General features: G+C 35.1%; 1 protein-coding gene across 1 annotated transcript in view; it reads right to left on the bottom strand.

Annotated features, from left to right (window-relative positions):
• Window positions 1-4,274: 4,274 nt before the first annotated feature.
• GALC (galactosylceramidase) overlaps window positions 4,275-12,266 on the bottom strand; it is a 33,690-nt gene continuing 25,698 nt past the window's right edge. Inside the window, exons 12-17 of the mRNA XM_029284893.1 lie at window positions 10,335-10,424; window positions 9,144-9,288; window positions 8,364-8,544; window positions 6,448-6,608; window positions 5,841-5,917; window positions 4,275-4,873 (exon numbers count right to left, since the gene is read on the bottom strand). Coding sequence (XP_029140726.1) covers window positions 4,730-4,873; window positions 5,841-5,917; window positions 6,448-6,608; window positions 8,364-8,544; window positions 9,144-9,288; window positions 10,335-10,424 — 798 coding nt within the window. The 3' untranslated portion in view covers window positions 4,275-4,729. The remainder of the gene's footprint in view (window positions 4,874-5,840; window positions 5,918-6,447; window positions 6,609-8,363; window positions 8,545-9,143; window positions 9,289-10,334; window positions 10,425-12,266) is intronic.

The following is a 12,266-nucleotide window of genomic DNA, read 5'->3' as shown; positions in this document are numbered from 1 at the left end:
CTTCTCTCCTTGATTAGTTTCCACCCGTTGCTTCTTGTCCTGCCTCCAGGCGATATTGAGACTCTAGAAAGAGTACAGAGAAGAGCAACAAAGATGGCTAAAACATATAAGGAACGATTGCTGGAATTGGACATGGAGAAGGACGAGAGGGGACATGATAGCAGTGTTCCAATATCTGAGGGGCTGCCACAAAGAAGAGGGAGTCAAGCTATTCTCCAAAATGCCTGAAGACAGGACAAGAAGCAATGGATGGAAACTAATCAAGGAAAGAAGCAACCTAGAACTAAGGAGAAATTTCCTGACAGTTAGAACAATTAACCAGTGGAACAACCTGCCTCCAGAAGCGGTGAATGCTCCAACCCTGGAAGTTTTTAAGAAGAGACTGGACAGCCATTTGTCTGAAATGGTATAGGGTTTCCTGCCTGAGCAGGGGGTTGGTCCCTTCCAACATCATCATCATCATCATCATCATCATCATCATCATCATCATCATCATCATCATCATCATCATTATCATTATCATTATTATTATTACATTAAAACATGCTAAATAATGAAATGGTGAACAAGTAATTTTAAAGGCTAAAATTATGGCTCTGACTTAGAATCATGGAATCCTCATTCAGGCTGATCAAGGTCTTCCACAGGAATCAGAACCCCTGCATTTGTTACCATGGAAGAATCATCCCCAAGGGCTATTACAATTACGTTTAAATATCTTGATTAAATCTCTTTCCTGCAACAAAAGCATTTTACTAATGATAGGCACATCCAGCTCTTCTTTGCATCCTGTTCACAATTCCTCCTCTTCTCTCAGAAGATCTCAGAAAATAGCTTTAAAGGGTAGCCCAATGTTAATTTAAAATATTTAGCCCAATATTGTCAATACTCTTGCACACTGCACTAAGCCATTCTTTAACCACAGTTGATTGTTCATACATCCTATTAAGCCAAGCCAAATAAATCATGTGTAACCCAGGCATAGGTTTCAGACTGTGATTATTTCATCTACCAGAGATTTATCTTCGACCTTTCTGCTTTTAAAATAGATTATCTACCATTGAAATTTCTTTCCCAGTTTTATTTCTGAACCATGTTCTGCACTATGTAGTATGGTGACCTGTGAAAATTTAATCTGTAGTTATTTTGACTAGTTTTACAGTATATCCCACCTTTCCTTCAGAACTTCAAGAAGGCATACACAGCATTTTCTCCTCCAATTTTTTCTCAACAAGAACTCTATAGCAGAGCTCCCCAACCTTTTGGGCACCAGGGACTGGTTCCGTGGAGAGAGGTTTTTCCACGGACTGGAGAGTGCATGGTTTTGTGTGCTGCCTGCATCCCATGGATGGGGCTTTGCTTGTTTGTGCGGATCGGTTGCTGGCATGCCGCAGCCCGGTACTGGTCCACGGACCAGAGGTTGGGAAACCCTGCTCTATAGGTTAAGCTCAGAGAATATGACTAACCCAGACAACACACACACAAACAAACAACAAATCAAAGATTTAAATGATATTTATTCTTTGTTTGAAACATTAGGAATTGCAATAATCAACCACATACATTAGACTATTGTTGAAACATCAAAGCAGTTTCTTAAACAAGCCAATTTTATGACAAACATCTGTAATTCCATAAATTAACAAGAAACAGAATTCTTGATTTTACACTTTGTGAACCAGGCAAAACCAGAACTATGAATGTAATGCAGAAATAGTACAGCTTTTGTAATAAAGGCAGGTAGGCATGCATATCCCTGAATTAGTCTTTTCCAACTAGTTTTCAAACTGGTTGGACTGCATAACTTCCAGAATGAACTGGTTGTGGGGGCGGATAACTATATGCAAAGGATGTCATGTGTACCTAGTAATCTTTCTGCAATCCTCAGAAAGCAAAATGGTAATCTTAAATTTGCAGCCTTATAGTTTACATTAATCTAATAACTTTTAGGCATTTGTTTCAATCTTAAATCTATCCTGAGATTAATTGTATTTGTCCGGGAGGCACTAGGGGACAAAAGTTTAAAAAACCCATTTTGCTCTTTGTTTTATCATGCAGAAAAAACCAAAAAACCAAACATTTTGACCCTGTCTACTTTGATGATATGAGTTACTTCATCTGCAACTTTCCAGTCTATTTGAAAAAAATGACAAAAAAAACCCAGATCCTGTGCATTCTGTCCTTTATATCCTCATGCTACAAGGGAAAAGATAGTAAACATAATCTCAACCTCCAGTTTTGAACACAGTTTTGAACCATCAATATCCAATTCACAAAACAGGACAAACACTATACTATTATTAGCTTATTAACTGCATGTAAGTATATTTACCATTAGCCAATCTGATCATCTTTTGTCTTAAGCTGAGATATGAACAAGCATTTCACTCATACAAGGAAACATACTTTTCCTTTTTGTCTTTGCCTAACTGGTAATCAACATCTTACAAACAAGCTAGACTGTTAAAGTTTGAAATTTAATTCAGTATGCTGGCTAGAAAACAATTGTTTTGGTCTGAATAAGATAGAAAAAATATGGGGGCTTATGGTTTAATCATGTCTGGAACAGACAAACAGTCATAATTCTGTTCTGTAAACCAATACATTATCAACTGTAATATCTTGTCTCAGAAGTCTTTTTGAACTAGAAGAGACAGATTTCTGTATGTCATCTAACAAAGATATTTTGTAACGCTATCTAGAGTATAAAAACAATCTTATCAGAATCAACTTTCAAAGGAGCATATCCAGTTAGTTTTTATTGAATACCATAAGTTAACATTGCCTAGAATAAAATGAGACACAGAATTGAACTATTTTTTTAAAAAAAGAGGCAAAGTTTTAAAGAAGTTACCTATTCTTTCTATAAAGCCAGCAATCCACAACTCTAGCTGAAACAGGAACATATTAGGATTTCTTCAATGGTAGATAAAAGGTGAGAAAACATAAAGCAAGATTCAGGTCTACAATCTGCATAATTTGCAACAGCACTGCAAAGGTTTCTGATTATCAATAGTCTGACAATAACAAAGAAAGCAAATCCACAACCACAACCCTTTCTAGCATAGCTTATCTTATGTAGACTCTTCATCTGTCAGCTTCATTTGTCAAAATATGAACACAAAGTGATGGACGTTGATCAGAATTTTATATACTTCTGTTGAGCAGTTTTAGAATTCTGTATTAAGATTTCCCCCAACTATAATAATTCAGTATACCTTTGCAATGATATATTCAGGACAACTTAGTACATTCTCATAGAGAGCTATTTGCTCTGCCCTATAATTTGCCAGTTTGTATTAGTTTTATTTTCCACTATTTTGTATTTGACACCTACCCCATACACTTCAAAATACTAAGTAATAAAATAAACTGAAACTAGTTAACTAATAAAAGTTCAATAAATAAGCAAATTATTTTAGCCTTCAAAATTAAATTTCACCAAAAAGGATAAAGGAACATTGGCATTTGTAAGCTAAAATATCTGAAATATTGTTTTTCTGCATACTTTTTTATTCATGAAAGCTAGGGCCTTGATATGTACATCATCCACAGATACTGATGTTTGTGCAACTCTTTGGATTATAAATTTCACAATTTTACTGCCCGTAACGTCCTTGTGCAAGAGTACCTTCAAGTGTATACTGACTTGCAGACATGAGGTAAAACAAGGTCTCGTGACTTTTCATCACCTACAGGTAGTCCTCGACTTACAACATATATGAGCCTGGAATTATGGTGGTAAGTCATGGCAGTTGTTACTCGGATCACCATGTGACAGTGCCCAATTTTATAGCCTTCTTTGTGGCATGGTTATTAATCAAATCTGCTTTCAGCAATGGGTGTTTTTTGCCAGAAACCAGAAGTAAAAGCCAGAAACCGGCAAAAAAATACCAAAAATTACGGTTACATGACCAACAAATGCTGAAAACCATAAATCCAAGCCAGTTGTCAAGTGCCCAAACTGTGATTAAGTGATACATTTTGGGGGTGGTGCAACCACCAGAACTGCGAAAATAAGTTGTAAGTAGCTCCGGGGAGGTCCATCATAATTTTGAACATCACTAAGGACCACCTGTACACTTTTTTCTCCTTCAATGTATCTAGTCAGGCACAAAGAAGAAAACTACAAAGTTATCTGGGTTATTGGATTATCAACCCAAGATTAATAATAGACATTTTCAATATATTTGCTGTACTGTTATCAATGAGAGGTAGTTTAAAAGAAGGCACTTCACAAATAAGCCAGCCAATCATAAGCTGGCTATTTTTTTTCTTCATTAAAATTAGATAAGTGTACTAAGACATTAGAAAACTAGGAGTAAAATCTCATGTCCTGGTAGAAGACATATAAATCCACTGAAATTCACTGCTTCATAATAGATATGAGGCATTCCATCTGATTGCAAAGTGAATTTTACCTCCCCCCCCCCCAAAAAAATGGACTTCACACCAGAAATAGTGAAAGCAGAAATTCTACCTAATTGTAACTGCTTAATTGCTATTAATTAAAGAGATAAGACTGGGTCACATTTCCATTTATAGCTTGCACAAAAAAAATTAACATAGATCTGATTTTAAGAAGGAAGAGGAACAATTTGTAGCCAGAAGAACATTGAATATATATTAATATTAGTAGGAAACAATCAAAAATCTCCAGTAGCATAATTTACTATTAAATTAAGGTTTGACCAGGCATACTTAGAATTGACTATGTATGATGGAAATATCAGCTGGCCTCAACATGAAAATTGTCAAATTGTGTCAGTTCAAAAGAATGGGTCCCAATAGCTGCCCAGCCATTCTCTGGACTGTGTGTGGTGATGTTCTCCCACAGAGGATAGCCATTCAACATGCCAGAGATATTGGATCTCTGTAAAAAAGAAGGAAAAAGTACAAATTTGTATTCAGGAATCAATATTATTTTCAGTATAATGATGAAGCACATCATAAGGCAGAAAATACATCTTTCTAAACTATTTGGAAAATATTTTTGTTTTCCACAAGGCAAATACTCCCTCCATTTTGAGGGAGATCTGCATTGCAAGCTTTCCACTGAAAATAAATTCACAAAATATATACACTGAATTGAAACCAAAAAACAAATCATGCCCACATTCTATAACCAAAGGTCACTCCTCCCACTGACCTTTATTTGCACCATGCATACTTATTCATAATCTGGATACTTTACAGAGATATGGAGTTCAATTCTCAGAATTCCCGAACCAGCCTGACTCTTTCTGAGACTTCTGGAAGTTAGAATGTTAGAACTGGGGAGTGGGAAGGGGACCATTGGGGAAAATTGGAAAATATATCTTAGTATTTCAGAGTTATTTCCAAGTGGATTAATTCCTGTCATTTCTATGTCACAGGAACAAGTTAAATTAAGTGGAGGAAATCCACGTTCTTTCCTATATTCACTTCATTCAGAGGAATAAAACAGAATGTCCCCCCTACACACACACACACACACACACACACACACATGTCCAAAAAGCAACCCAAAAAGTACAGTCCAGATTTTAGAAGTGATAGGAAAATACGTAACTACACTGCATCCCAAGGAATGCCTTATACTGTAGATGAAAAACTGAACTCAGGAAGAGCAATTCTCAAAAAATATGTGTATAAACAGGTTTTAACCTGTTGGGATATTCTTGTACTAATCTCTAAGAGGCTATTCTTGAACAAAGGAACTCTCTCAGCATGATACTACTGAATTGCAGCTTGTGAGGTAGTTGAATTTTAATACCTGTGGCTTAATGAGATAGCAGGCTTTTATTCCTCTATAGGAGTTAATCAGCTTACCAGTATTTGGATAGCACTTCAGTGCTTACCTTGAGAATCAAAGTGAGTGTATACCATCTGTTTGCTCGCACACCAGATAACCCTTTCATCAAGATTTCATCACCAGCTACAAAAGAATAACATTTTAAAATGCTTTCTCTATTTAGAAGGGGAACTGAAATGATGTGCCACACAAACTCTAAATCTGAACAAAATTAAATAAAACAAAACTAAAGGCATACAAGAATACAATACAGTGATAAATCTAAAAATAAGCTAAGGATAAAAGATAGTTATCACTTATCAATACTGTAATTTATTTGGAGTTGTATAGCTGATGGCAAGGACTGTGAAACTGTAAACCAGATTAGATTGCTCAACTAGACTGAATGTCACAGTAGCTATTTGGAATCCTACACATCACATTCTGAATGCATTTTCAGCTTTGAATATTGGAGGGGGAAAGAAAATGCTCCAATTTCTACCTTTTTGCCTGCTTCCTAACATCTGGAAACACTAGGTTGGGTAAGATTTTCAAATAGATAACACGAAAGATTTGCAGGGCACTTATTAAGTCTCTAAGAAGAGAGGGCAATTCACCTGTCCAACACCTTCCCCCAGCATGCTGCAAAAGTTAAAAAGTAAGAAAGAACTCACCAAGATCTCTTGTGACTCGATATGTGCCATCAGGAAAAACCCAAAAGAAAATTCCTTTGGCTAATGTAACATATATGCCACCTTTGCTAATTCTTCCTGCAATGAATGCTCCTCCTTTATTTGATTCTATATAAATATCACAGTTTATTACGAAATTTACCCTGTAAGAATAAATGGAAGATGGTTAAATTTGGGACTGATTTTTTTTAGGAATTGTCTTAATGTTTGAGTAGTTTTTCCTCTGGCCTATTTAGTGATCCAGTTCATAATTATAATATGTCAGGGGAGTGATATTTTCTTCCTGTTTCTCCCCTAAATCTCTAAAGTAATATTCTAAATATAATGATGCTTTATTTAGGGCTCAAGGTTATTCCACATAAGACTTCCCAAATAGGAACTGCTTCATCTTAGTGCCTATGGACATTCTTAGTTATCCAGGTCATAGTTATCCCAAAGGTGCTTTTTCACGAGGCAACTGGACTTTCTTGTTTTTCTTTGAAGACATTTGCTTCTCATCCAAGAAGCTTTTTCAGCTCTGACTGGCTGGTGGGGAATGGAAAGATCACCATCCAGTCTTCAAAAAAACCAAGAAAATCCAGTTGCCTCATGAAAAAGCATCTTTGGGATGCTTCATCCTAGATTAGTTTTAGCAAAGATGAAATAGGACTCATTGTAAATAAGATTAACGGTTTTTGAAAAGCCAGACAAAATCCACCTTCAAAACTGCCTGATACCTTATACGATTTAAAAATTTTGTTCCCTACAAAGGCAACACTTCACAATACTTTAGGATTTTTTTTAAGTTTAATTTGGGATGCATTCAATACTATCTAATACTATTGAACGTGCTATATTACCTATCTGTATTATACAATTACAGAAATATCCAGAAACACCTCTGTAAATACCTCTAAGAGCAACAGAGATGTAACTATCAGTCTCTTTAGGCAAACTGAACCTAAAAGGATAATCAACAATATTACACAATGTTCCATTTCTCTGGCTACCATGCATCTAGCTATATGGGCCTCCATTTTACTCCCAGGTGCATTCTTTTCTAGTTTGGTATAGTTAAGGAAAAAACAATATCAAAGATGACATCAAGGGAAAGAATAGGAAAGAGAATAAGCAATTATCAGAATGTTATTTATAAATTTATTTATAAACCATTTTGTAAATTCGTTTTTAAAATTGAAGGGCACACGGTCTCTTAAAACTAGGTAAGTTTATTTACATAAATTTTGTTTCCAGTATTCAACAGATCAAATAATTCATACTCTGAAGTATAAGTCATATCCTTGTAACAAGTCTGCTTTCAAGAATACTAGCTAGGATAATTTTTGACATAGGAAATATGTTCAGTTCTCCTTTACCAATGGCTTCTACTCATCAGCTTCTCATTACACAGAAGGAGGCACTAGGCAATCTTGGATTAAACATTATGCACCACGAGGTTTACATAAACATGACAACACCTCAGATTCAACATAAATGGCATATTATGGGTCTCATCTACAAAGGAGTTCCATCTGATGGTACCCAGTAGGAGAGACTTTTCTGACGTGGCAGAATAGATTGGCTACAACCTCGTTGGCCTTTAAGAAGTCCCTAAAGACATTGCTATAACATCAGGCCTTGATTAAGGTTGATGGTTAATTGGTAAAAAAAGTTATTTGTTTTATTTTATTTCTATGAGTTTGCCTTTGCTATTTTAACTTGTGAGATGCCATAGCCACATAAGTAAAATGGGAAGCTATATAAAATGAATGAAATAAAATTAAAATAAAGAATAATCACAAGAAGTAAGTTTTCAACAAAAGATTCTCTGCAACTATAAGTTCACTACTATATCCATGTTTCATTGTAAACTTTGGACTAAACTGAAAATACAGTACAATATCACATGCACTACATACCACTTATAGCTGCCTATAATGCTGATTGTGTTCTTTGCATCAATAGCCCAGGTTATAGGTCTCTGTGTCACCACTTGTCGGAATGTAAAGACATGTTCCCCTGGATCAGAAGCATTAATAAAATATTCAAACACTCCTGTTTGATCAGTAAAGTATGGTGCTTCACTGAAAGGTGGGTTGCCTATTTGAAGAACATACATTTTATTATTTCAATCCCTCACAGTCATATTATACAAATGTAGCAATTTCTTAGTTCCCCAAAACTCCACATTATAATTGTTTATCATCATATGTACTGAAAAACTCATTTTTATTGTCTTAACTGTTCATCTCTTCAATGTTATCAAGCTAAATGAAAAAAGGCCACCAAGAAGAGTCAACTGAAATCTGTATGTGGTTGGGAAGTCTAGTAGGCTCAGATCTCAGTATTCATGTTTTTTTGTGATTTACATCAAATTTCAAAATTAAAAGGCTGCAGAAAAAAGTTCAATGAACAAGTACATGGACTGCCCAATCTGCAGCTATAATCACCAAGCAGAGCTAAACCTATCATGGGTGATTTAATTTGGATTTTTGTTCAAAAAGGGGATTAGACTTAAGGATATCAATAGATTCTCCCAATTGATATCTATGTTTACTATGATAGGTTTCTGTTCATCTACTATTGGGAATGCTAGAGAACTTATACTGTCAATGAGGGCCCTATCCTTGACAAAAATGATTAACAGCCTAGGATCATCAAATAAGGAATTCCCTCAAAATAGCTTTATGATGACTTACGGATATTGAAATCATCTTTGTAAATGGATGGAAAAGGTTGAGATGGAGGAGGTTCTGAGAAAGAACTTTTATGGCCAGTTGTTAGAGTTGTCAAAGTATAGATCTCATCCAAGCCCAAGTTTAGCATCAATATTCCTTCAGAGATCTGCATAGCAAAAAGGAGAACAAGTGATCAAGTAGTAGCAGTACATATAGGCTAGTTTTTCAGGGTACTGGAAAGGATTCATTCTTGGACCACTGACAAGAATCAGAGTCAATTTGGTCTGAGCCTTAAGGCACCAAGCTAGAAACCAAAGACAGTGAGTTCTAGTCCCATCTTAGATATGAAAGCCCACTGAGTGACTTTGGGCCGGTCACTCTCTCTGCCTAATTTACCTCAGAGAGTTGTTGTCATGGGTAAATATAAATTTAAATAATAATAATAATAATAATAATAATAATAATAATAATAATAATAATAATAATAATAATAATAATAAATGATGTAGAAGAAGGATATATACAGAGAGCTCTAAAGAAAAGAGTTTAGCTGCAAACTATTATTCCAAGTGCTTTACTATGTTAGCCATGCAGTATTCCCAAATCAAGAATTTACTGGGAGAGTGTAAGGAGTTAAAGGCCAAGTAATTTTTTGGCTTTATACACCAGAGTACACTGGAGTTAGGCACCTGTAATCAATTAAAATAAATAGGCCTTACAGTTTTATCATGAGGCATCAAACATATGTATGAAACAGGAGCGCAAAAAAGTATGAAATCACATGCAACATAGGGGTATCAATGGAAGCTAGAAGTCTCCATCTGATTCAACTCAAACTGCATGTTTTTCTTCATCTGGAGATGGAGCTATGGCTATAGCACAATAATATGCTATATGATTGAAACAATACTACAGCTCTGGGTGAGAAAGGAATTTAGAGTGCTCATATTTCTTCTCTAAATTCTAGTTGCCTCATTAAAAGCAGAAATATGTTGCCTGCTGTGACAAGATACATGCATTTCAGACATGGGAACTTTATAACACTTCTACTTAAACAGCGTTACTCTTTTTGTTTCAGAGGCAGCTTTGTAGAAGTAGCATGCAGGCAAATGCTCTTCCTTTGTATACCTTTAGTTCTTCAGATAGACTCTTAAAGGAAATATCCATCAATTATCATAGTCATATTAACCTTTTAACTTATGGTGTACTCACATTTTTAGGGCCAAGTGACTGAAATAACGTAGAGTTGGCAGTAGAAAAATCGAGCTTGGAATACCACATCTGAAGAGATTTCAACTTGCTCTGGAGGAGAGAAAAAAAATACATTCAATTTTCTTTATAGCATCTCAAATCTTTTTTAACTGCCAAAGAAGTCCACTGTTTCCCTCTCTCTCAAAGTTTACCACCAGCCCAGCTGTTTTTGTGCTATAGCTCCCAAAATTCCCACCCAGAGAGAAAGATGATATAGCATGACGTTAAGTAATCATTCTAAGGAGTTAAATTGATTTCTGCATAGATGGAGCAATCCTAAATGAGAGGAATTGCCCCCTATAGGCCTAAATTATCTGTATTAACTTTATCTCTCCGGGACATTTTTGTTAACACCAAGTCCTCTCAGTGGCTACAGATCCAGCAGATCCAAGTTAGCTTCTGCAGAGTCATTCATCTAGAATTTCCCATTCCAAGGTCTACAGAACTTTCTACATATACATATATAAATATAGAAGAGAACCTTCATTTCATCAAATCCGCTCTAGGCAGCAGGTTTGCAGAGTTGCATTCAAAGCAGAATATAATAATTTATTTCAGAAATGTGGCAGAATGAGAATATGATTATTTCAGCATTAATATCATTGTATGGATGTGTGCAAATCAGACAAACTAATGCATGTTTTAGCACAAATAGTGGTTTCAAATGAAAGAAGAAAGAAGCGGATGCAGATTCTTTCAACAAAGTTATCCAAACTAGAATTTTGAGGGATGAACTCCCTTTAACTTCTCTGCACAACAGAAAAAAGAATACACTCAGAAGAAATATGATTTGAGGTGCTAATGGGGTCTGCAAATGTTTGACTAGTTTGCATCTATTGAATAAATAGGATTCTATTATTTTAAACTTTGGGCAATTATCAGATTAGGCAAGAGCACTAAGTAATATATAAATCCCTACTTTTTCTATGAAAATAGATATATTTTATCGTATCTTTTAAAACTCTAGATCCTTTGATCACCTGTCTTTTAAAGTTACAGATACTCAACAATTTCCTTGGAAAATGTAATTTATGGTACATACTACCATTCAGCACAAATGTCCAGATATAGAATAGTTGAACTCACAAGATATATTAATGGCCATCAACCTAGATGGTCTTCAAAGGAAACTAATCAAAAGCATGGAGAAGGCTAATAATGCCCATTAGTCAGGATGACTGTGTATTCATTTCAGCATCAGGGTTATTGTGTCTCTACTAATTACTAAATAGAACATGAGCAATAAGATGCCACTTTGCTCATATCCTCTTTGTGGGCTACCCATTGGTATCTTTTTAGCCACTGTGAGCTATTGAATATGATTAAATTGGCCTTTGGTCTAGCCACCATAGTTCTACTATGGTGGCTTAGGCGGGAGGCAGTAGCACAGTAGCAGAAAATTAAAACAAGTCAAAATAACAATAATCTAAACAACTTTTTATATAGATTGTAGATATCAGACTATTGAAATTACATAACTTTTTTTAATTTGTCAGTGTTATAATTCATTTTTATGATGAATTGAATCTATTCCATATGAAATTGCATTCTCTAGTCTTGACTCTCTCTTGATACATAGTTGACTCAAAGTCTTCAAAGTTGATAAATTTCATAAAACCAACATTCTCAGTTTGGAATTGAACTACTCTTCCATGTGTAGATGATTATCCTTTTTGATACAATCCAAGCACAATACTGTATATCCAAAGTTGTTCAGACTGAACATTTCCACATTTCCATATTTTTGAAAGATAAGGATTAAAGATATCAATGTATTGTTAAATTAATTGCCCTTAAAAAGATATGATTCACCATGGCTATAATATTTGACCAATAAGGAATTACATATTTACCAACATTCCTTCAAATTTATTGCTAATGCAACATATTAAT

This window comes from Protobothrops mucrosquamatus, unplaced genomic scaffold (assembly GCF_001527695.2).
Source record: "Protobothrops mucrosquamatus isolate PMUCROS unplaced genomic scaffold, P.Mucros_1.0 scaffold1072, whole genome shotgun sequence".
Taxonomy (NCBI): Eukaryota; Metazoa; Chordata; class Lepidosauria; order Squamata; family Viperidae; genus Protobothrops; species Protobothrops mucrosquamatus.
This window is presented reverse-complemented; position numbering and strand designations above follow the sequence as displayed.